The sequence below is a fragment of the Cervus canadensis genome, chromosome X (assembly GCF_019320065.1).
Source record: "Cervus canadensis isolate Bull #8, Minnesota chromosome X, ASM1932006v1, whole genome shotgun sequence".
In the NCBI taxonomy this organism is placed as follows: domain Eukaryota; kingdom Metazoa; phylum Chordata; class Mammalia; order Artiodactyla; family Cervidae; genus Cervus; species Cervus canadensis.
Window position 1 is genome coordinate 115,803,801 of NC_057419.1, and position 24,899 is coordinate 115,828,699.

General features: G+C 47.5%; 1 protein-coding gene across 1 annotated transcript; it reads left to right on the forward strand.

The window, feature by feature from the left end:
* Positions 1-12,766: 12,766 nt before the first annotated feature.
* On the forward strand, positions 12,767-14,868 carry LOC122435702 (melanoma-associated antigen 9-like). Its single transcript, XM_043459831.1, has 4 exons — positions 12,767-12,784; positions 13,373-13,452; positions 13,599-13,660; positions 13,735-14,868. Exons 1-4 carry the CDS (start codon positions 12,767-12,769, stop codon positions 14,565-14,567), a joined length of 993 nt encoding a protein of 330 aa, XP_043315766.1. The 3' UTR covers positions 14,568-14,868.
* The last annotated feature ends 10,031 nt before the right edge of the window (positions 14,869-24,899 follow it).

Genomic DNA, 24,899 nt, shown 5'->3' on the forward strand with positions numbered 1-24,899 from the left:
GAGTTGCCTTACCTTTGGACCACAGCACCTTCAGACCAGCAGAAAAGAGGGTGGGGAGTGCTTGCTGGGCCGGAGGATACTGGGAAAAGAAGGGAGGAGACACAGCCCCTAGGCAGTTTGTTCTGGCCCTTTACACCCTCATTTACAGCCATGGAAGGCAACTTTCACGAAGGTTCTCATTCCCAAAGAGACATGTATACCTCAATGTTCACCACAGCACTGTCTACAATAGCTAGGACATGGAAGCAACCTAGATGTCCATTGGCAGATGAATGGATAAGAAAGCTGTGGTACATATACACAATGGAATATTACTCAGCTATTAAAAGGAATGCATTTGAATCAGTTCTAATGAGGTGGATGAAACTGGAGCCTATTATACAGAGTGACGTAAGTCAGAAAGAAAAACACCAATACAGTGTATTAATGCATATTAGGGAATTTAGAAAGATGGTAATGATGACCCTATATGTGAGACAGAAAAAGAGACACAGATGTAAAGAACAGACTTTTGGACTTTGTGGGAGAAGGTGAGGGTGGGATGATTTGAGAGAATAGCATTGAAACATGTATAGTACCATATGTGAAATAGATTGCCAGTCCAGGTTTGATGCATGAGACAGGGCGCTCAGGGCCAGTGAACTGGGACAACACTGAGGGATGGGATGGGGAACACATGTACACCCATGGCTGATTCATGTATGAAAAAAACCACTACAATATTGTAAAGTAATTAGCCTCCAATTAAAATAAATAAATAAACTAACTCAACATTTAAGGAATATAAGCACTCTTTAAGAAAATCACACTGAATGACCTATGCTGAAGAAGGCCAAATTAGAGAACCATACAGAATAAGAATTTAAAGTATGTTTATTATACATCCTCAGTGTGATAAGAATTTTTGAAACATGAAGCTTGAATAAGTTGTTATAGTAAAAGAATTAAGTACAAATATTGAGCATGAGAAAGAAAAATTGCCCCAAATCTGGTCAAATAACTTTTTGTGTCATGTAATTAAAATTTCATATCAAACAAGAAATAAGAAAGAGTCAGATTTGACTGAGAAACTGACACCTTCACTTTCACAATTATAGAATAGATAACCAATAAGGATCTATTGTACAGCACATGGAACTCTAATCAATACTCTGTAATACTCTGTATATGGGAAAATAATCTAAAAAAAGAGAGGATATGTGCATATGTATAGATGATTCACACTGTTGTACATCTGAAACTAACATAACATTGTAAATCAATTGTACTCTAATAAAAATTAAAAAATAAAATGCACCTGAAGAAAAAAGAAAAAGAAAATCAAGAAGTGTTGTCTCCTTGTGGGCCTTTATCCCAACACCACAATTCAAATCCAGGCTTCTGGAAACTGAATACTCCCGAGGCCTTAGCGGCTGTAAATGACACCTGCTGTCAAAAATGGGCCTTGAGAAGTATACTCAAGGAAAACGAAAAAAGGGACAGGTTGTCAGGAAGCCTATTTCAGCCAGGAAAGTTTACTCACCCACATTATAAGAGGAAAAGTGTAGAATCACAGGAAATCATCCCACCCAGCATCCCTTTCCTGACAAATGCAAACGAAAGGTCACAGGAGGAACCACCTGTTCCCAGGCAAGTTGGCCATCATCACTGAGTCTGCACACAGGTATTCTTGGGAAGGCAGACAGCAAGGGGAACATTCTAGCCCACTGGCATGGGTGTAACTGGAATCAGCCACAGTGGGGACAGCACAAGAGGACATAACGCCAAAAGGACCAGACTTAGCATATGATGCCACACTCTCCCCACGGGGTGTACACCTGGAGACACCTCCATTGAAAAAGATGTGAAGAGGCAAAACATGGAGGCACCCATTATGTCCTGGACATGACTGCATCCAGGAGATGCGATGCCCAGTTACAAGCGCATGTTTCTCAGCCATAGATCAGAATGAATCTTTGAGCTACTGGGATGGGTCCAACTAAATGAAGGAATGCACACAGTGGGAGACAAAGACCTCACCACAGAACCATTCATAGTTGAACTCGACCACCTGAAACAGATGGACTTATTTAAAAAGGAGGAACAGACACAGAGTTAGCAAACAGACCTAGTGTTACCAAGGGGACAAAAGAGGGGCCATAAAACAGGAGGATGCACTTACCCTATACACACTCACATATGTAAACTAGGTCACCAAAGAAAACTCACTGTATATCACAGAGAACTGTGGTCCATGACACTGTGTAATACCCCATCTGTGCAAGGATCTAGGAAAGACCGGATATACCTCCACCTATACCTGAATCAAGGTGTTGTACAAATGCAACAAACACATCATTGTCCATCAACTATACTCCAACGTGAACAGACATTATTTAACCACTGTACAAAATGACTACTCTAGTCCCCTCAGGACTGGGCAATCAGACTTGGGTCACATTGCTGGAGCCTGAGCAGCCTCGCCTCCCTCGGTTGGACACTCCTGGGGCTGAGGACGATGTGCACCCATGATCCTCTCACCTTAGACCTGTCTGTACCCCCTTCTGGAGCAAAGCACGATCTCCAGACCTAGTTTGTCCCCGCAGGATTCGAATAATCCTAGGGCACCCAGAGAATGGAGGACATATTGGGATGGAAGAGCTTTGCAAAGCTGACTGGTCTGCACTTCTCCCATTGTGGGGGTTCCCACCTCTGGCCTCGGACCTTAGAGTCGCCTTACCTCTGGATGGCAGCACCTTCGGAGGAGCAAATAGAGGGGTGAAGATTGGTCTCGGAGTGGGGATGAATTGGAGGGGCTGAACGGTAATGAGGATACTACAAAGAAGACACAACCCACTGGCAGTGTGCTCTGCCACTTTTCGCTCACATTTACAACCCAGCAAGCCAACTTTCAGGAAGGCTCTCCTTCCCCAAATAGAGGGTGGAAAAGCGGAAGTGCTGCCACCTTGTGCCCGTTTCTCACAACAACACCATGCAACCTGGAGCTTCTGGGAACTGAATACTCAGAAGGCTTAAGGGGTTGTAAATGACACCTGTCCTCAAGCATGGCACTTGTGCTGGATACCAACCACAAACTCCAGGAGGGACAGGCTTTCACGAAGCGCTTTTCAGCTGGGAAATTTTACTCACTCTAGGTATAAAAGGGAAAATATAAAATCACAGGGAATCAGGGCAGCCAGAGGCCAACACTTGTCTCTCCACGAATGCAAAAGAATGTTCCTGCTGCCAGCCAAGGCGGCCTACATCAAACACTGCACATATTTCATGTTGGGGAGGAATAAAACAGAGGGACTGCTCCTAGCACACTCTTAGGTGGGAAACTGGAATCAGCCACAGTGGGGAACAGCATGGGGAGACCTAATGCCTGAATGACTTGAGGCAGCCTTTGATGCGGCACCCCTCCCCACTATGTGTATGCATGAAGACACCTCTGGTGCAAAAGGCATGTGAACCCCAATGGTCCCTTTTTAAAAGAGGCAAGCTGTGAGTCAACTGTAATGTCTCCAACAGGTGATTGTATCCAGGAGATGCGATGCTCTGTTACAAGTGGGTGTAGCTCAGCCATAGGTCAGAATGAAATAAAACCATCTGCAGCTACAGGGATGTGTCCTACTAAGTGAAGGAAATCAGACAGAGCAAGACAAAGACTGCAGATGGCACAGTATCATGCAGAGGTGAAATCGACCACCAGAAACAGACAGACTCACTTAAAAAGGAGAAATAGACACAGAGTTAGCAAACAGACTTAGTGTCAATCAGGGGACAAAAGAGTAGGGATAAAACAGGATGCACTTCCCATGCACACACTCACATATGTAAGCTTTCTTTAAGGTCCAGCTCTCACACCCATGCATGACTACTGGAAAAACCATAGCTTTGACTAGATGGACCTTTTGGGGCAAAGTAATGTCTCTGCTTTTTATTATGCTGTCTTGGTTGTTCGTAAGTGGCAGGAGGAAACAAACTACAAGTGTCAATTTTTCCCTGCATTGGAGTCTTTTCCAATGAGTCAGTTCTTTGCAACAGATGGCCAAAGTACTGGAACTTCAGCTTCTGCATCAGTTCTTCCAGTGAGTATTCAGGGTTGATATCCTTTAGGATTGACTGGTTTGATCTCCTTGCGTCCAAGGGATTCTCGAGAGTCTTCTCCAACACCACCATTCGAAGGCATCAATTCTTCCATGCTCAGGCATTTTTATTATACAGATCTCACATCCCTACATGACTACTGGAAAAACCATAGCTTGACTATATGGATCTTTGTCGGCAAAGTAATGTCTCTGCTTTTTAATTCACTATCTAGGTTTGTCATAGTTTTTCATCCAAGGAGCAAGTGCCTTTTAACATCAAGTGAAAGAGCACAGTGGAAAAGTTGGCTTAAAACGCAACATTCCAAAAAGTAAGATCATGGCATATGGTCCCATCATTTCATGGCAAATAGATGGGGAAACAATGGATACAGTGAGATACTTTATTTTTGGGGGGTCCAAAATCACTGCAGATGGTGACTGCAGCCACAAAATGAAAAGATGCTAGCCCCTTGAAAGAAAAGCTATGACCAACCTAGACAGCATATTGAAAAGCAGAGACATTACTTTGCCAACAAAGGTCCGTCTAGTCAAAGCTATGGTTTTTCCCATAGTCATGCATGGATGTGAAAGCTGGACCATAAAGAAAGCTGAGCACCAAAGAACTGATGCTTTTGAACTGTGGTGTTGGAAAAGACTCTTGAGAATCCCTTGGACTGCAAGGAGATCAAACTCATCCATCCTAAAAGAAATCAGTTCTGAATATTCATTGGAAGTACTAATGTTGAAGCTGAAACTCCAATATTTTGGCCACCTGATATAAAGAACTGACTCCTTGGAAAAGACCCTGATGCTGGGAAAGATTGAAAGCAGGAGGAGAAGTGGACAACATAGGGTGAGATGGTTGGACGACATTACCGACATGATGGTTGTGAGTTTGAGCAAGATCCAGGAGTTGGTGATGAACAGGGAAGTGTGCTGGTGTGCTGCAGTCCATGGGATCACAAAGAGTCAAACATGACTGAGCTGAACTGAGCTGATACTTTTCCATTTACATACACAGGCAGAACAAGCTACAATTACTTTGATGCCTCCAAGGCCTTCCTTATAGCTCAATTGGTAAAGAATCTGCCTGCAATGCAGGAGACCAGGGTTCGATCCCTGGGTTGGGAACATCCTCTGGAGAAGGGAATGGCAATCCACTCCAGTATTCTTGCCTGGAGAATTCCATGGACAAGAAGCCTCGTGGGCTACAGTTGGTGGGGTTGCAAAGAGTCGGACATGACTGAGCGACTAACACACACACACACACAGATAAAGATATAGTTTATTATGTTTGATAGTGTTAATCCATTCTCTTAAGGCCAGTTCTTGGAAGTATGCTAGGCATAGACTTAGGACTGAAAGGGTAACAGGCAGGAGGGCTAGGGGGTCCCCAAGCAGAGGAAATAGGCAGCAAGTGTCAGAATTTTTCTTCCCCTCTCTTAAGCGGCAGGAGGAAACAAACTACAAGTGTCAGACTCTTTTTTCCTTCTCTATACAAAAGTAAAAGGAGGTTTCTTTTATTTTTTAATTAATTAATTAATTAATTTTACTTTACAATATTGTATTGGTTTTGCCATACATTGACTTGAATCCTCCAATTCTGCATTTCCATGATGATACCTGTTATCACCTGAACTTCATTTTTCTCACCTTTAGCTAACCAATGTGTTTTTCCTATTGAAATATTTCTCTTAAGCAGTGTTATTGAACTTATTTCATTATTTACTTTAAACTCTGTCTTTCTTCAAGTAGGTTCCATCCAAGACTCAGAGGGGATAATGGCTCAACAAACCAGTATGTTTTACTCATGGAAATGTTCTCTTAAGCTATGGTAATGAAACTATGTATTTGCTTGGAAACCTGCCTTTCTTCAAGATTCATGTCAATTGTTTTATGGCCCAGGATGACTCACCTTGTGCCAATGCTATCTCAAAATGCATGTTGTGGGTGAGGGGCCTGGTGCCACTCTCTCAGTTTTGAGGCATTCCTTTCTCTAATGAGCAGCTTGCTGACAGGGCTTCCCTGGTGGCTCAGAGGCAAAGCCTCTGCCTGCAATGCAGGAGACCCAGGTTTGAGCCCTGGGTCAGGAAGATCCCCTGGAGACGGAAATGCCAACCCACTCCAGTACTCTTGCCTGGAAGATTCTGTGGGCTACAATCCATGGGGTTGCAAAGAGCTGGACACGACGGAGCAACTTCACTTTCACTTTTCACTTTTCAATAGGTATATAACTTCTTGCTATAAACTAACAAGGGTGCACTCTTTCTGCCCCCTTCTGATGTCTATGTCAGAAGCTTTCTCCATCTCTTTCATACTTTAATAAAACTTTACTACACAAAAGCTCTGAGCGATCAAGCCTTGGCACTGATCCCGGGTCAAATTCCTCTCCACAGGCCAAGAATCCTGGTGTCGTTCATGGCTCAGAGCGACAACTTTTCAGTACTGGCTCAAAATGAAGCATTTTATGGCATGGTTGCAGTCAGGTCATCAGGCAGTTCGCCTTTTCCCTCTGGGGGCAGTTACAGTATCTGTAAAACTCAGAAATGTGGGACTTCGCTTGTGATCCAGTGATTAGGGATTTGCCTTCCAATGCAGGGGACATGGGTTTGATCCCTGGTCAGGGAAGCGAGATCCCACAAGCTATACAGCAGCTAAGCCTGCGTGCCACAACTAGAGATCCCACACCCACAACAAAGATCCCATGTGCCACAACAGACACTTGATGCACTAAAATAAATATTTTTCCAAAAAGAGAAAAAAAAGAGGAAAAGGGAAAATGGGGGGGAGAGAGATGAAAAGAAATGAGTCATGAGTTAATAACTGATGAACTTCAGTGATGAGCATGTGAGTTTTATATACTCTTTTCTTTACTTTTGTGTATGCTTGATCAATTACCACAATCAAAAATTTAAAATATAGATTTAAAATGACAAAAGGATGAGTGAACTATAATGTCATCTAGCACAGCAGGAAGTCAGTGGAGAATGTCTAAAGTTGAGAACTACATTAAAAAGTTAATATAGATATAAGCACAGTATTTACAAAGGTTGAGGCAAACTATAAGACAAACTGAAACTAGAAACATTGAAAATGAGAAAGGGAGGCTGATGGGAAGGACATGGGACCTTTGATTTGTATTATGTGCCTTTTGTTCTCTGACTTTCATTCCGAGTTGAATTGTGTCTGCCCACAACCAGCTGCCCCAATAAAGATTTGTTGAAGTCCTCATCTCTAATACTTCAACATGTGACCTTATCTGGAAATAGGGTCTTTACAGAGGTAATCAAGGTAAAATCAGGTCAGTAAGGTGGGATGTAATCTAATGTGATTCACGTCCTTGTAAAAAGGGGGAAATTTGCACACTGAAAGCAGGCACATATAGAATGAAAATGTCCACATGAAGATGGAGGATTGGAATGATGCATCAACAAGCCAATGAATAGCAAAAATTGCCAGTAAACCACCAGCAGCTGGATGGGGTAAGAAAAGATCCTTCTCTTACTGGTTTTAGAAGGTGCAAAGCTCTGCAAATACCTTGATTTCAGACTTCCTGTTTCCAGAATAGTAAGAGAATACATTTTTGTTGTTCTAAGCCAACTAGTTTGTGGTGCTTAGTCACAGCAACCATAGAAAAGGAATACAACTTAAAAACATTTCAAAATGCAATGAGATTGATGAGCTATGCTGAAGGTAAGCTAAAATAGAAAATTGCATGCACCAATTGGCATAATTCTATTGGTTTTGTTATCATTTTGTTGGGAAGTAGCAGCAACAGGACAAAAGTGAGAGCAAATGCAGGGGGCTCATGAGAGAGCACTTTAGGTGACAGTGGTTAAGAGTGAGGGCATGAGATAACTGATTTTAGTCAGAATGGGATCCCAAAGTTTAAGATGTTTGAGGTGGAGCAGATCCTGAGAATGAAAAGTCTAGAATGTGGCCGTGCAGGTGGGGAGCTGAGGTGCAGAGAAGAGAGATCGTCAGAGGCAAGGAAGAAGTCAAGGAGCTATGAGTAGCATGGGCTGCCCAGGTAGACACAAAAGTCAGCCAGGATGATGGCAGGACTCACGATGCCAAGGTCACCAGTGAGCCAGGTGCCTGAGTATTCGATGAATGAAGAAGGACCAATAAGTGCTGTGTAACCACAATCTCGGTGGCTGTACCTCATAGTTTCTTTGGGTCAGATGTCTGGGTGCAGCTTAACTGGGTCTTCTGCTCAGGGTTCCACAAAGCTGCAGCTGATGTGCTAGCCAGGGCTATGTTCTCATCTGAGGCCCTGGGTTCTCTTCCAACTTAGTCACATTGTTGACAGAGTTCAGTTTCTTGGGGTATAGGACCGAGGTCCCTGTTTTCTTGCTGGCCATCAGCCAAGGATCACTCTCAGCTCCTAGAGACCCCTTACAGTTCCTTGCCACATGGCCCTCTTACAGGTTCTCTCACATGGTAGTCTACTTCATCAAAGGCCAGCAGGGGGATCTCTCTACCTGCAGAGAAAGCCTGGCCCTTTTTTGTAAGGTTCACCTGATGAGGTCAGAATCACCCAGGGTAATCTCCCATTTGATTAAGTGAAAGTCATCTGATTAGGGACCTTAATTATATCTGCAAAAATTCCTTCACCTTCCCCACACACTATTGTTGACAAACAAGTAGTTCATTCTGCCCATGCAATGTCAAGGAGAAGGGATTATACATGGACATATATACTGGAGGTAGAAAACTTGGAGGCCATACAGAATTCGACCTACAACAAACAAGTGCTATCTGGAACCTTGACTCCACCAGAGAATAGACATTTTAATTCCACATTTCTCCAGTTACTTCTTACTAACAACTAGTTATTGCTACCCAGCAACTTGTGATTTTCTCCTCCTAGCAGGCTGTCACCTAAATACTGTGAGGCTTAGTTTCATGGTATCTGGAGAAAAAGAGAATCTGGCCCCTGTCCTTGGCCACTGTACATGCCAGCATCCACTGTATTGTAATGTAGCAGTACATCCCATGTGGCCCTCAAAGACAGCACATCTTCATGCTGGCTTCAATGAGGTGTCATCATCCCAGCCTGGTTCCTAGCTACACCGTCCACAGCAACATCCTTTGGAGGGTGGCTTTTTCTTTCTCTGCCACAAGCACAACTTCTTGAGGGCACAGGTAAATTCAGCTGTTTTCCTATTCTACGTTAGTGCCACAGGAAGCACAGGGGGCTGTCTCTGGCAATTCCACAGCAGAGCCGTGCTCATGGGAGGGGAGTTCTAAGACTGAGCACTGCTCAGGGTACAGTCCAGTGAGGGACCACAAGTTCCTCTGACCTGGGATTTCTATCATCCTCCCACCAATGACCCTAACTCCTGGGGTGAGGGCATAACACATGGGTCTGTTGGTCAACATCCCCAAATATCCTGCCACAGCAGAAGGATGAGGATTCAGGGAGAATTCAAGGCTTGTTTCAACCCGATCTGGGATCCTCAGATGGGCACTCCTTCAAGTCACCCTCTGCCCCTTCCATTCACTGCTGTATGCACAAGGCTGGCACAATTTGTTGGATTTCGAGGAATCACTGGGATGAGCAGCACAATCAGAAGTACTTGAGTGAGAAGGCAGAGCAGCCCAGGTTGTGCTCAGCGTGCTGCCAGTGAGGGCTCTCACCCTGCCTAGAGCAGCAGGCAGCACCCTTGTCTCTGGGCATGTGAACTGAATCTGAGGAGCCTGATGTGGACTGCAATTGCTACCACATGTGCTGGGCACCGAGGGCCCCGTTTTAGCATATCCTGTCTCAGGATATGCTAGACGGGTCTCTCACTGCCTGGGGAGTGGCTGGTGCACGGATCTGGATCTGGGGTGCCAGGAGGTGGATGATACAGCAGGACTATCCTGCTTTCTGCAGCTCCCCAGGTGGCATTAGTGGTGAAGAACCCACCTGCCAATGCAGGAGACATGAGAGACACAGGTTTGATCCCTGGGTCAGGAAGATCCCCTGTAATAGGAAATGGCAACTCACTCCAGTATTCCTGCCTGAAGAATCCCTTGGACAGAGGAAACTGGTGGGCTACAGTCCATGGGGTCACAAAGTGTCAGACAGGACTGTAGCAACTTAACGCACACACACAGCTTGATTTCTAGCTGGGGACTCCTGGAGGGAGTGAAAGTGAATTGAATTATAACCAGAACCTGATACTATTGAAGTAAAACCCAGTGGAACATGAGGGTGCAGAAGAAGGACTGGGCATCACTGCAGCCTTGACATTTGCTGAGCTTCGGGCTTCCCTGGTGAATTGATGCTTTTGAACTGTGGTGTTGGAGAAGACTCTTGAGAGTCCCTTGGACTGCAAGGAGATACAACCAGTCCATCCTAAAGGAAATCAACCCCGAATTTTCGTTGGAAGGACTGATGCTGAAGTTGAAGCTCCAATACTTTGGCCACCTGATGTGAAGAGCCAACTCATTGGAAAAGACTCTGATGCTGGGAGCAATTGAATGCAGGGGGAGAAGGGGACGACAGAGCACAAGATGGTTGGATGGCACCACAAACTCAATGGACATGAGTTTGATCAATCTCTGGTAAATAGTGAAGGACAGGGAAGCCTGGCACGCTGCAGTCCATGAAGTTGCAAAGAGTTGGACACGATTGAGTGAATGAACAACAACCAACAGGTAATATTATCTAATCATCAAACCAAGGGTTCCCCTAAATCACCTGCCACTACTCATCCTCTTCACCTAAAACCAAATATTTTATACAAAATGTTTTCCAAGTATGGTGACTGCCGAGGGGCCCACATGGGAAGATGTGTAGTTCCTCATGCTCCCCCATGGTCATGGGACAGCAGGCCCCCATCCAGCATCTGTCCTAGGACTGCAGCCTTCTCTCAAGTGTTAAGGAAGTTCCCTCCTGAATGAGGATGAGGGGATCCAGTCACCCTGGAACAGAGGTTCTCATAGAATACAACTCCACTCCTACTGGGACTCCTGGGGACCCCGGTCCGGGCTGTCAGGCTGAGCCCCTCCCCCACCACCTCCTCAGTGACTCGGGGAGTCAGAGTCTTGGTCTGAGGGCACAATTTCATATGGACAGAGGGAGGGGCCCACATCCTGAAGAGACTCGAGGTGAGGACAGAGGGTCCCCAAGGGATGCATGTGTGGCCCTCCGGACAGCCGTGGGGGACCATGGGATGTGGCGTCCAGATACGACGTCACTGACCCTGCTGAGGGGGAGAAGTGACGGCCTGGGTCACAGAGCTTGCGTTCAGGTTAGCAGACTGAAGGAGCCTAGCTGTGCTGGGAGTCAAGGTGGAATCCTGACGGGGGCGCTGGGACCCCAGGACATACAGGTTGTCACTGCTTTTATCCCTGGGAGACCCCGACAGGCTTGTGGGAAGGAGCCCTCACTCCTGCTTTCCTCTCAGGGGTCCTGGCTTGGGGAGATGCTGGCTCTAAGGCGAGCAAAGATGGCAGCTGAGGGCGGTGCCTAGGTGAGCTGGGAGTCAAGGTGACAAAGAGAAAGAGGGTTGAGGAACCCCTGCGGGATCATTTCAGCTCTGGGAAGCCCTGGGCTTGGAGCCCTGATGTCATATCCACAGTCGCCTCCCGGGGTCTCAGGGCAGTGAAGCTGTTGATGTGAGGGTCCTGCTTTGGGTCAACATAGGGACATCCCCGGACCTGCCAGGGCTCAAGATGAGGACCTCGAGGGAGGACACAGCGAACCCCACAGGTCCTGGCACCTGCTGTCAGCCCTGGGAGACCCTGGTGGCGGCATGAGCACCGGGTCGCAGAGACACTGGAGACTTGATCTAAGAAGAGGGGCCTCGGAGGGTGAGGGGCCTCAGAGGGTGAAGGGGAGGATCTTAGGTTCTGAAAGAGTCTGGGTGAGGACCCTGAGGGAGGACTGCGGGGACTCTGGCCCTGGGGTAGGATGAGCCCAACATACATGATCTCACTTCCTGATATCTGGGTCTCAGCCTGGGGTCCTGAAACAGGGGGCAGACTTCCTGATATCCGAGTCTCAGCCTGGAGTCCTGAAACAGGCGGCAGACTTCCTGACATCCGGGTCTCAGCCTGGGGACTTCGCATATGGCAGGTGGACTCAGGTGCACCAATTCCCAGGTCCCGTGGTGAGTCAAGTTGAGGACACTGAGGGAGGACTAGGGTACCGTGGACCGCAATCAGAGGAGACCGCAGAGAAGCCCGTCTCTGTCATCAGTCCAGGGTGACCCTGGGGTAGAATGAGTGAAACAGGCATGGTCTAACTTCCTGACATCCGGGTCTTGGAGAGACTGGGGCCCTGGTATAAGGGGCCGGGTCTTCAGTTGGGGAGAGGGGAGAATCCAAGATCCTGACTGGAGGCAAAGTGAGGTGCACGAAGGAGGAATGAGGGGTCCCTGCGTGAGGACTGACGGAACCCCACAGATCCCCGCCCTGGGAGCCCTTGGGGTGAGAAGCGCACACTAAGTCTGTCTGACTTTCTGACATGCGGTTATCAGAGAGACTGGAGACTTGGTGTGAGGAGCCGGGCCTCAGGTAGGGAGAGGACAGAGCCCAGGTCCTACCGGGAGTCAAGGTGAGGACACTGAGGGAGGAGGGGAGCCCGACCCCAGAACAGAGGGCACCCTGGTAGTCCCTGGGCGGGATGATCATGTGCAGAATTTCCTGACATCCAGGTCTCAGAGAGCCTGGGGACCTGGTGAAAGTGGCGGGGTTTCAACATGGCGGACGGGACAATCGTGGGTCCTGACTAGAGCCTAGGCTCCATGCGAGGAAGGACTGAGGCTGTTAGACCCCAAGGCAGGGAGGGATCCTTGCTCTTGTGGGGGAGGGGGTTGCTGCTTGGAGGGCCCAGAGCGAGGTGAGCAGTTTATTATTAATTTGGGGCATTAAGGTGAGGTGTTCTGGTAGAGGGTGGAGGCTTCAGGTCTGCAGAGGCTGGATTCCCTGAACCCCGAGGGGGTACCGAGCAGACGCCCGCCCCTCTGTTCAGTGCTGGGAGGCCAGGTAGGATGTGAGGAGAGGTGAGGACGGAGCATCTCCCTGGCCTAGAACACGCAGGAGGCCCTAGGCAGGTGCTGCCACATATGGGGCCCCTCAGCACTTTCTGTCCAGACGTGGCTCTTGTTCTGAGTTTCCCTGCAGGCACCCAAAGGTGGAAGGTCCAGGCCATTCCAGTGGAAAAGTGAGCACTAGACATTAGCCCCGTTTGGACTACCCACCCCAGATCTGGGGGGACCTCACAGAGTCAACCCTTCCTACCAGCACAGAAAGCCTAGGTCTGTGCCACAGTCTACCCTCAGGTGCTCCCTCCATTTGTCTCACAGGGGCTCCAGGAACCAGGAGGCGAAGTTGGAGGTCTGAGTGTGTGTCCTGACATCACAGGAGTGCCAGGAGTCAAGGTGAGGTGGGTGTCCTGAGTGTGCACAGGGGCTCCCCATCCCAGAACAGAGGGGACCTCAAAAGGCCCTAATCTCCCCACCTTGTCAGCCCCAGAACCTCGGGCTGTACTGGCTGCACCCTGAGCCAGAATTTCTCTTCCTGCCTTGACAGGGGACTGACCACCGACGAGGAGCTCCCCTGTAACACGCAAGAGCAGCCCTCAAGGAAGACCAGTAAGTGGCCTCAGTCACAGCCACCCGTGGCACATTTCAAAACTGAGACCATTTACACTCTCTCTCTTTCCCAGGTCAGGGGTCTCCATTTTCTCCCTGCCACACCCCTAGTGGGCACAAGACCCCAGTCATCATGGTCCCAACGAATGAGCTCTGCACTTCTGAGGAAGACCTTCAGGGCCAAATCCAGGCCCAGGGCCCAGTGGAGGTGCAGCTCCTGGGGGTTGAGGCAGAGGATGCCTCAACCCCTCTGGCCTCCTTCCCTCCAGTCTCATCTTCCTCTGCAGCCGTGGTTGCGGAGATCTTGTTCAAGCGGGCTCTGTATGTGATGACGACTGAATTACTGGAGTTCCTGCTCCTGAAGTATCGCACCAAGGAGCCAATTTTCCAAGCTGAAATGCTGAATTCGGTCCTCAGGGATAACCAGGCCAACTTCCCAGTGGTCTTTCGTAAAGCCACACAGTGCCTGCAGCTGGTCTTTGGCCTGGATGTGAAAGAGGTGGACCACAGAGAGCACATCTATGTCACGGTCCCCACCCTGGGCCTCACCCTCAATGAGATGCAGAGGGATGGGCAGAGCATGCCCAAGGCTGGCCTCCTACTGACGGCCCTGAGCATGATTGTCCTAGCAGGGGGCCGGATCCGTGAGGAGAAGATCTGGGGAGTACTCAGCAGGATGGGGATATTTGCTGGGATAGAGCACTGCATCTATGGGGAGCCCAAGGAGCTGCTGACCCAAGTGTGGGTGCAGGCGGGGTACCTGCAGTACCGTCAGGTGCCTTACAGCCACCCTGCTCGTTACGAGTTCCTGTGGGGTCCCCAGGCCTATGCAGAGACCAGCAAGCAGCAAGTCAAGGACTATCTGCGCAGGGTCAATAGAAGGGGTCCCAGGTTCTTCCCACCCTAGTTTGCAGTCATGTGAGGGAGGAGGAAGAGGGGCCCTGAGCCAGAGCAGCAGCCAGGCTCCTTTCAGGCCCACATCCAGCAGCTTGTCCTGGGGATAGGAAGGGAGGCTGATCCTTCCCTCTGTGTTTGAAGAGGGAACATTCAGCCTTCTCAGTTGTGACGGCCTGGGCCATTTCGGGGCACTAGTGTGTAGCATCTTTGACTTCCTGTTCTCTACAATGTCATGGAGACTCACTTCTGTTTCCTTTAGAAAATTTTCAAATGTTATTGCTTTTAATAGGAGGCTTAATGAGCTTCAGTGTCTTAACTATGTCAGTAGCGTTGATCACAGTGTGTTTGTGCTTACCCAGTTCAAGAACAAGAGTTTTGCTGTTTTGTAAAAGTGATTGCAAACACCTTCACTTTATTTTGTGACCCTGAACAAGATTACATGAACTTGGAATATAACTACTTTGGAAATATGATATTACTTAGTAAGAATTAAGAAATAAAATGTATTTGAGGTGAGTTCCTCTATACTTCTTGTCTGTCATTTTATACAGCTAAACTATCTCTGTTCAATTGGATTTTTTTCAAGTTATTATTTAAGAAAGTACAAAAAGCCTGATCTGACTTAATAAGTGCCCGACTCTGGCTCATTTATTCCACAGACCTTCATGGAGCCTGTGCTCTGTGGAAGGCCCTGTGTTAGCAGTGGGAACACTAGGAGAAGCAGGACTCCCCAACACCTCGAGTGATGATCTAAGAGCTGCAGTCACATGAGGAAGGTGGAGAGACATCCCCTAGTTCCACAGAACAGGGCAACCAGGGGCAGGGTCCAGGAGGAGCACTTGAGTGTCAGTGCCTGAGCCAGGGTGGTTTGGGGCTTTGGGAAGCGGGGTTCATTCTGTGGGAGGTGATTGTGATGAGGGTGGGTGGTGGCAGCATCCAGAGTTATGCACAGTGTCTTATGAGTGAGAAGAATATCTGAAATGGGACATACACATTAGAAGATCCTCTTCTGTCCTAGATAAATTTCCTGGGGCTGGAAGGGAAGTTACACTATGGTCAGGAACAGTTAGACACCTGTTTATGCTGCTTGATCAAGGTACACCAAAAATTTTCAAAATGGGGAGGGGTGAGTGGACTTTGGTTTGCTGCACAATCTACTCAGTCTTGGAGAATATAATTGAAGACATCTTGTTAAGCACCCCCAAACTTTTGGTAGGATTTTAATGTAGTGTCTTCTTTGAAACTGGTGGTTGTGCGCTTAATCTAAAGGATCAGTTTATCCAGGTGGTCAGGCCCTAAAGCAGTAGATGAGGAGGGGTTATGGAAACCACAGTGGCAAAATCTGTACTGAACTTGAATTCACACACATCAGAATTCTCCTTGGAGGTGAAAAGTGCTGCTTTGTGCATATCCTAGCTAGATTTTATAAAGAAAACTCCTGCTGTCCTTGTCCTCTCATTGCCGCTTGTCTGATACCTGCTCCTCATGAAGCTCATGGCTTTCGGGGAGCCTAAGGGCACCTGTGCAGGTACTTTGCCAAGTTCCATCGTGTGGAGGCAGCCGGGACTCCTGGTGGGGCAGACTGTGTCTGGCATCAGGGGGCAGGGGCACATCCTCAGCCCGCTGAGACTGTGGGCGGGCATCACTGCAGAGGGAAGGGCAGAAAGAGCACTGGAGGGAGCCAGGAGGACCCCTCCCTGACATTCCCAAGAGCCTTAGAAACTAAATCAGATCTTGCATTTGGAAGTGCTGGCACAGAGGGATGACTAGAAACAGTTGGAGATTCAAGGCACCTTTGGCTTTCTCAAAAACTCCTCAACGCATGACGGGAATTGTCTTCATCACAAGCTATACCTACCTGCTGTCGTCTGTTGAGCACCGAATACACTGCAGGGCAGAGGAGAGACTCCACATCTCTTCTCCCTCTGCTTCCTGGAAGCTGTCTGCACGGAACATGGGATCCTAGGTAAACCTCCAACAGTTTGGGAATAAATGCATGATCAATTCACCAGTTCAAATACAAAGACAGAAAAAAAACTTTTCATACAAATAGCAATAGCACGTTGTTTGGGGGAAAAGCATCCCAATTGTGCTGATATCTGGGGTGCTGTGGGAAAGATATTCTGGATGAAGGTGGTGCCACATCCATGGGGCTGAGGTCCCAAGAAGCAGGAAAGGCTCCTGCTTGCCTGACTGATGGAAGCTCTGTCCAGGTGCCATCCGTTCAGGGCCAAGGTGAGGACCTGGGTTCTTCCCAGTGGCACTGATCTCGTGAGTCAGCAGTGAGTGGTTGTGTGAAGCGGCATCTTAATTCCCTGCCCAGGAATTGAACCTGGGTAGCCTGGATGACAGTGAGGAATTCTAGCCAGGAGACTAGCAAGGGCTAGAGGCTGCAAGCTGATTTTTCATGGATCATTGCCTCCAGTGAAAAATGCATTCATCACAGAGGCAGAAACTGTAAATGCAGATACAAAATTTATCATTAGAAACATAGCACAAGTGGGAGATCACATAAAGAAATAGTTTAGTTGAGACAGAAGCAAGGCAGAGATGCACTCCTGGAGAGAAAGACTGTGGATGTCACACCTGGTGAGCAGGAGCACAGTCAAGAGGCAGTAAAGTCATTTATATAAGGCAGTCCTTCTGGAATTTTGTCTTCCTTTAGGCCAATTATCTGGTTTCTTTTTCCACACGTGACCTAACCTGGGACACTCCCCTGTGTTCATACACACACCCCTCAGCCAAGATGGATCTCAAAGTGAAGGTTTATGTGAGGAGCAAGACTCACTATGGTCTGGTATTATCCCTTGACTTTGGCCATACAAGGAGCCTTTTTTCACATGTCTGATGTCTCCCTTGTCCCAAAAGATGGGGGAGTGGAGATCCTTTTATCCTTTACTCAAACAGGGTTTTGCCCCTCTGTCCTTGCCATGACTGTTACCTTTAGGTATTTATAAGAGACAAACACTGGCTATTTACGCTGTCTCTATTGTTTTATTCATTTCAGAGAGCAAACAGGAGGCTGATTGTAAATGCCTCAACTATAGCCAAACTGTCCCTTGTCACAGGGAATACTAGCATTTGTTAAGTATCCAGCCTGGAGCCCACTTCTTTGTGCCCCATGAAATGCAAACAGGAGGCCAGTTGAAAATGTCTAACTTGGAGTCCATTCATCCATACTCCTCTCCCTTACTGTGTGATGCACAAATACTTTCATCATAATAGTAGTGGTAAATGCCTACTAATTCTGTTCTGTTTATTCACTGGGACAAGAAGATGATCTGACTTGCCAAAATAACCATAAGGGCACAGAAGCCTTGAGATATAGCTTTGTGATTGAATCCAACACAAATACTTGGAAGTCATACTCCTTGAACTTCGGACAGGGCACAGGGATACCCCCTGCCCATGACTTCAACCTCCAAAGGCTAAGTCTCTGTGTCTAACTTGCACTTCATTCCGTTGTTCACTTCTGGTGCCATTTCAGAGGACAATGGTCATAGCAATTTTCAGAAGGCAGACATCAAAAGGGAAGACCCTGCAGAGATCAACCTAATCAAGGTGAGGGCGTCAGGGTGCTGTATCCTCCCCACATTGATCCCATGAGTCATCTCTCACAAAGAGCTGTCCCTAGGGAGGCAGCTCCTTCAGTGGAGGGTAATTCCTGAGAAGACTTTTGGTCTGAGTCCTCATCCACCAACACCGGTGGCCCTGGGCAAATGAGTGGGCTAGTGACAAAGAGGAGATCTGGGTGGCAACGCAGCATCCACTATAATCCACCCCTCCCAACACTGACATACACTCCCTTCATCTGGAGAGTTTGCCTGATCTGAGGACAGCTCCTTGAGGATTCTGGTTGGTCTCCTCTCTTCCTAAAGAAGCTCAGAGAGAAAGACTGGACAAATGCTAGGCCCTCACAGTTGCAGCAGCTGCTGCACCACAACTGATGGTCACTCTCTCTTGCCCAAGCTCCGTTCTAAATGCCCTGTACTCTCAACCAGGACGTCGGCCATTTCCAGTGGCTTCCCTGGTGAGGTAATAGACTTTGTTCCTCAGGGTTCTAAAGCTCTGGGCCCGATGCCCTTGAATTGGACTTGTCAATTCACCACTGAAATAGGGCAGGAATACAAGACATATCACCTGGCTGTTAGAGATGTTTTCTCGCTGTTCTCCCTGTGCCAGGGTGGCCCACACACTCCTTAGGATCAAGGTCATCTCTGCCTGCTGGGATGGGGACAGTTCTCTGTGTGTGCTGGTCCCTAGCAGGAGGAGCCCAAAGTGCCCAGATGGGAACCACGGCTCATGGGTCAGTAGGACTGTTATTGTGTCTCCTGTAGGAAACTTCTGGCTTTGGGAATAGCCTGTCGTGTGTCACCACAGGCAAGAGGGTAACCAGTAGCCACATGAGGCTGGGTAGTGTGAACTGAAATGGGCTTAGTGTGTCCCAGGGCCTGGCCTTCTACCTTAACATAATGTGAAGTCAAAGGTAAATAGCTGCTGCTGCTAAGTCACTTCAGTCGTGTCCGACTCTGTGCAATCCCATAGACGGCAGCCCACCAAGACTCCACCATCCCTGGGATTCTCCAGGTAAGAACACTGGAGTGGGTTGCCATTTCCTTCTCCAATGCATGAAAGTGAAAAGTGAAAGTGAAGTCACTCAGTCGTGTCCAACTCTTAGCGACCCCATGGACTGCAGCCTACCAGGCTCCTCCGTCCATGGGATTTTCCAGGCAAGAGTACTGGAGTGGGGTGCCATTGCCTTCTCTGATGTAAGTAGCTAGATGTGGCTAATGTGGACAGCCCTGTATGGAACTACAGAACTTACTCTTAAGAACTGGAAGCACAACTTCCCTTGTGAGTCACTGGGAGTGGTGGCAGGTGGGGTCATGAGTCCCTGGGAGTGGTCGTACGGGGAGTCATAGATCTCTGGGAGTGGTTGTAGGTGCGGTCATAAGTTAGTGGAAGTGGTGATCAGTGGGGTCACTCTACCCTCTGGTTCAAGGACCATGCATCTAACCTCGTGGGGAACAAAGGATGACAGATGTGGAGCATGTCCGGTCCCTGGAGGGTGACACCCGGGTGCCACGGGCTCTCATATCCCAGTGTGCTTTGTAGAGGCCATCCCACTGTTCCAGAAGACCAGCAGCTTCTGGATGGTGGGGGCTGAGATAGTGACTTTGGATCCCATGGCCACTTGCCCTCTGAGCCCCCAGTGTGCTGTTAGAGGATCTCTTGGTCTTGGAAGGTTTTGTGAAATACCCTGTGTCAGTCAGTTCTGTTTTCTATGAGCCCTCAAATAGTGGCACCAGACAAGGTGCTGCAAGCAGGAAAGCAAAACCCACATCTAGAATGTGTACCTATCGATTTCAGTAAAGATGAACCTCTCCTCCTTCAAGGATGGAAGTGAGATGTTGTGATCAACTCACCGTTAGTGACTCAATGATCTTCTGGAGGGACGGTGCCACAGAGGGGTCAGCATGACTCTCTGTCCATGGTAGGGCAAACACCTGGTAGGTGCCATAGCTCATCTGGCCTGCTGGTGGCACCTGTGCTTCTGAGCCCAGATGCAGCATCATCCTTGGCCCCATGGCTCCTCCACGCATGAGAGCACTGTGCAGCCCTCAGGGACCACTGACAGAGGCTGGGTGCTCTCAATTCTTCAGGCATTGGGTCTTCATCGATATTTCTTGCCTCTTGTATGCTGCATGCTTTTGTGAGTAGTAAGAGGCAATGCAAATATCTTCCCTTTTGGTATCCCTTCCTATAGGTTCGTTGATGTACCCCTTCTCCAAACCTACATGTGGCAATCTACCAAAATTTCTCATTCTAAGTACCTGACCGGCTGTCCAATCCATTTTCCATCATCTTTAAGCCCATGTCTATTCTTGGCTCGGGCCACTTCCTTTATCCATATATAGTGGATCCCTAGAGGCACCATCTGAAGTTGCATCCACTGGGAGGGGATTTCTGCTCACCGTCTCTATGGCCATGTGTGGTGGAGGTGGTATTGCAGCAGGAGTTCATTTCCACCTGCAGTTGCAATTCAGCCCACCCACCCCTCGTCTACACTCAGCATTTCTACACCCCCAGCAGCTGGTCTGGAACGAACTTCCTGGTCCATTAATCTCCAGGAATAAACTGCAGCAGAGGTGCTTGTGACACATTTGCAGGTCATATTGGGGTTTAGCTCACCTTCTTGTAATCTATGGCCCTGCTTGGGTGTAATCTCCTCAGAGACGCCACTTCTGTTTTGTGGTGAATTACTGTTGCAGTTGCCTCCCTCTGTGGGTCTGACAGAACCTAGCTCATGAGGACCAATGGTTGTGTGCTGTATGCCGAGGAGGTGGCCACGTGTTCCAGCAAAGATAACAAACCTGGCAAAGCAGTTGCTGTCGAGGGAGTGGTGGGCCACAGTCCTCCTTGGGAGCCTATAGGTTTGAGTAGGGTCCAGACTGCTGAGGAGGTATGGTGGGGACCACCTCCCTGCATCCTTTTGGTGTTAAGGGTGTCATTCATGTTCCTCATCTCCCAAACCAGAGGGAATCTTGGTTTGTATTTACTCTCACGGTCAAGGTGCAGGGAGTGCACTTGATTTCCCCCGCTCTGATAGCTTCTATACTAATGGCCTTGCCCAATGGGCCTTGTGCCCATCATCAAGCCCATCTGTTCTAATCACACATCTGGAGGTGGCAGGCAGGAGCTCTCTGGGTCAGATCTAGGCCAAAACTCCGTATGTTCCTGGTGCACACATGCTCCCACTCCTTGGAGACATTGACAGAGTGAAGGCCTGAGTATCACTGTCCACAGCATCCCATTTCTAGATGTCCTTACAATGTTTGCGTTTTTCCTCTCTCGCCCGCTATCAGTCACCAAGGTAAACGATGCGGGTCTCTTTGTGGGACAGACTTGGGGAACGATGGCTGCATACATCTGTCAGGGTGTTGCAGAGTCTTTACTCATAAGGATCCCTCCTGCCCTTTGGTCAATGGATTCTGTGTCTGACAATTGACTCAGGTGTGCGAACTGGGGAAGATGTCATGACTCTCTTGGAGCACTCTCCTGCATCCTCCTGCTCACTCATCTTTGTTGTCTATCAGACAGTAAGGAATCTGCCTGCAATGCAGGAGACCTGGGTTTGATCCCTGGGTGGGCAAGATCCTCTGGAGAAGGGAGTGGCAACCCACTCCAGTATTCTTGCCTGGAGAATTCCATGGACAGAGGAGCATGGCGGGCTACAGTTCATGGGGTCACAAAGAGTCAGACACAACTGAGCGATGAACATTTTCACTTATACTAATTAAGTCACAGATTTGTGGATGGCTCATCTCTCTTGACCCTAAGAACACTGTCCTGTTAGCAAGTTCTACACCTCTCTGCAGATCAGAGCCTCTGGGTGCCACATCAGTTTTGCTGCTTTTACAATAATAGAGATCACATTCCTTTTGAAATTTAAGTGCCACCTGCTGAATTGAAGGGGATGTGATAAAATCTTCCAGGTTTTTGTTTTTTTTTTTTTAATTACAAGAAACAGTGTCTCTGGAGTTGACACCTGCACATGAATAATGCCAGAATTTTCTGCCCACAGGGGCTGCTGTGGGCACCATCCTCCTATGGCTTTCCAGGGTCTGACAAACCAAATGTCACTCGGGCACTAGTTGTGAACACACATGAGGCAGCTTGGGAATTTCAACCAATGAACCCTGTCATGACATTAAGAGGATGGCGATTCCTTATCAGGGAAGGGTGAGAGCAACTGGTGAAATTTAACTTTTACTCTTTACACTATTCTGAAGGAAACAGGAAAACTGGTATTACTGAGAGACAATGTGAACTTGCATAGCAAAAATTCTAGCGAACCCACCAAAAATAAATAAATAAACAAAACATATAAGAACCAGTTAATGAGTTCAGCCAGTACGCGGGATATGAGATCAATGTTTAAAAAAAAAAAACAATTACATTTCTGTATAGTAGCAACGAATCATCCCAAAGTGAAATTAAGAGAACACTTCCATTCACCATAGCATCCAAAGAAAGGAAATACTTCAGAAGAAGACTAATAGACAAACAAATAATGTGTGTGACTTCCACACTGAAAAGTACAAAACTTTGCTGAGTGGAGTTTACAAACATCTATAAGAGAGAGGGTCTCTCTGTTCATGAGTCAGGATGTGTGATGCTGTCAGATGGTGGTTCCCGCCAGTGTGATGTGTGGATTCTCTTCAGTCCCTCCCCAAATGCCCAGAGACTTTTCTGTAAAAATGGAGAAGCTGATTCAAAAATGACGATGCAAAAGATCCAGAATAGATGCAAAATGTGGTGGGAAGTGGGGGGACAATGGAAGACTTACTTGCCCTTCGTGATTTCAAAACCCAGCATTATAATAGAGGCATCATGACAATACAGTTGTGTTGTAATTGTAGATGTAGAGTTCAATGGGACAGAATTGAGAGTTCATAAATAAGCTCATATATTTATGGTTCATGGATTATTTTTCAAGGTGCTAAATCCACGTGGAAAGGATAAATCCACTTTTCAAAAATGGGGAATCCACCTGCAAAAAATGTGAGTTTACACCACTTCCTCAGAACATACACAAAAACTAATTCATCTGAGAAAATGTTCATGACTTTACCTTTAGATGATATTTTCCCAAATAGAACACTAAAGCCCAATGCATGAAAGGAAAAAAAAAATCAATACAGTGTAATTAACCGAAAATTAAAACTGTTTTTACATATCCTTGCAATGGAATTCTAGTTAGGAATAAAAATAAAAGAATGACAAATTTTTGGTATAGCATGGATCAAGGAAATAAGTCATGTGACTCCTTTTCTATGCAGTTTCCAGGAAAGGCAAATCAGTAGAGATGGGAAGAAGAGCAATGACTGCATGGGAGTGGGCTGGGAAAGGAGCAGTTAAATTAAAAAAAAAAACAAAAAAAAACTAGGAATGTTCAGGCCTGCTCACTGTTCTCTTTACATTCTTTCTTCTCAGGAAAGGGGGAAAAAAAACAACAACTCATTCTTCTTGCTTTCATTTTCACTGCAACACTACCACCCAGCCTCATCACAATCATCTCCCACAGAAGGAACCCAGCTTCCCAAAGCCCCAAACCAACCTACCTCAGGCACTGAGTGCTCCTTCTGAAGCCCCACCACCTCACATTGTGTTGCCTTGTTGTGTGGGACTAGGGGACATCTCTCCACCTTCCTCATGTGACTGCAGCTCCTAGACCATCGCTCTAGGTGTGGGGGTGTTCTGCTTCTCCTACTGTCCCCACTGCTAACACGGCCTTCCACAGAGCAGAGGCTCCATGAGACTCTGGGTGAGAATAAGCCAGTGAGCAAGGTACTTAATGACTCAGAGAGATTTTACCCTAATTTCTTTAATAACTAATGCAAATCCAACTAAACATAGATATTTTAGTTTTATAGATTAACAGATGACAAAAGGTTTTAGAATTAACTTTTATTTTTTATTCTCTATTTCCTTTTATTTATTCCCTATGCCCAGTGGTTTTGGGGAGCTTAGTTCCCCAACCATGGATTGAACCTGGGACCCAGCAGTGAAAGTGCTGAGTCCTAACCACTGCACTGTCAGAGAATTCCCAATTTCTCTATTTCTTGACTCCATCAATTTTATTGTTCTTTCCCATTTCCAAGAAAATTCCTATTCCAATGAAATGTTAGCTTCTTCAGGGTCACAAAATAAAATAGGAGAGTTCCCAGGCTGTTTTACAAAAGAGCAAAACTCCTATCCTTAAACTAGGTAAGTATCATAAGTATCAATACATGTGTGATCATTGTCATTCACAAAGTTAGATATTGAAGTTTATTTAGCCTTCAGCTGAAAAAAAAGCAACATATGAAAAATTCCTAAAGAAAACAGAGATGAATCTCCATGTCACTGTGGAAAGAAGCAATCCAAAGATGCCACGCATTGTGTACCCCAACTGGCCCATGCCCTCACTACTGAGAAGGCTGACTGCTCCCTCTTCAATCACGAGGGAAGGATCAGCCTCCCTTCCTGCCCCCAGGACACGCTGTTGGATGTGGGACTGGAAACAGCCTGGCTGCTGCTCTGGCTCAGGGCCCCTCTTCCTCCTCCCTCTCAGCCTCTGCAGATGGTAGTGGGAAGGACCTGGAAGCCCCTTGACTGCTTTTGAGCAGATGCTCTAGGATGTGCCACTCGCTGATCTCCACATAGGCCTGGGGACCCCACAGGAACTCGTAGCGAGCAGGGTCACTGTGGGGCACCTACTGATATTCCAGGTACCCCTCCTGAACCCACTTGGGTCAGCACTCCCTGGGCTTCCCATAGATGTAGTGCTCCCTCCCAG

Coding starts and splice junctions, on each gene's coding strand:
- LOC122435702 (XM_043459831.1), top strand. Junction 13,453..13,598: donor GTGCCAGGAGTCAAGGTGAG/GTGGGTGTCCTG, acceptor CTGCCTTGACAG/GGGACTGACCACCGACGAGG. Junction 13,661..13,734: donor GCAGCCCTCAAGGAAGACCA/GTAAGTGGCCTC, acceptor TCTCTTTCCCAG/GTCAGGGGTCTCCATTTTCT.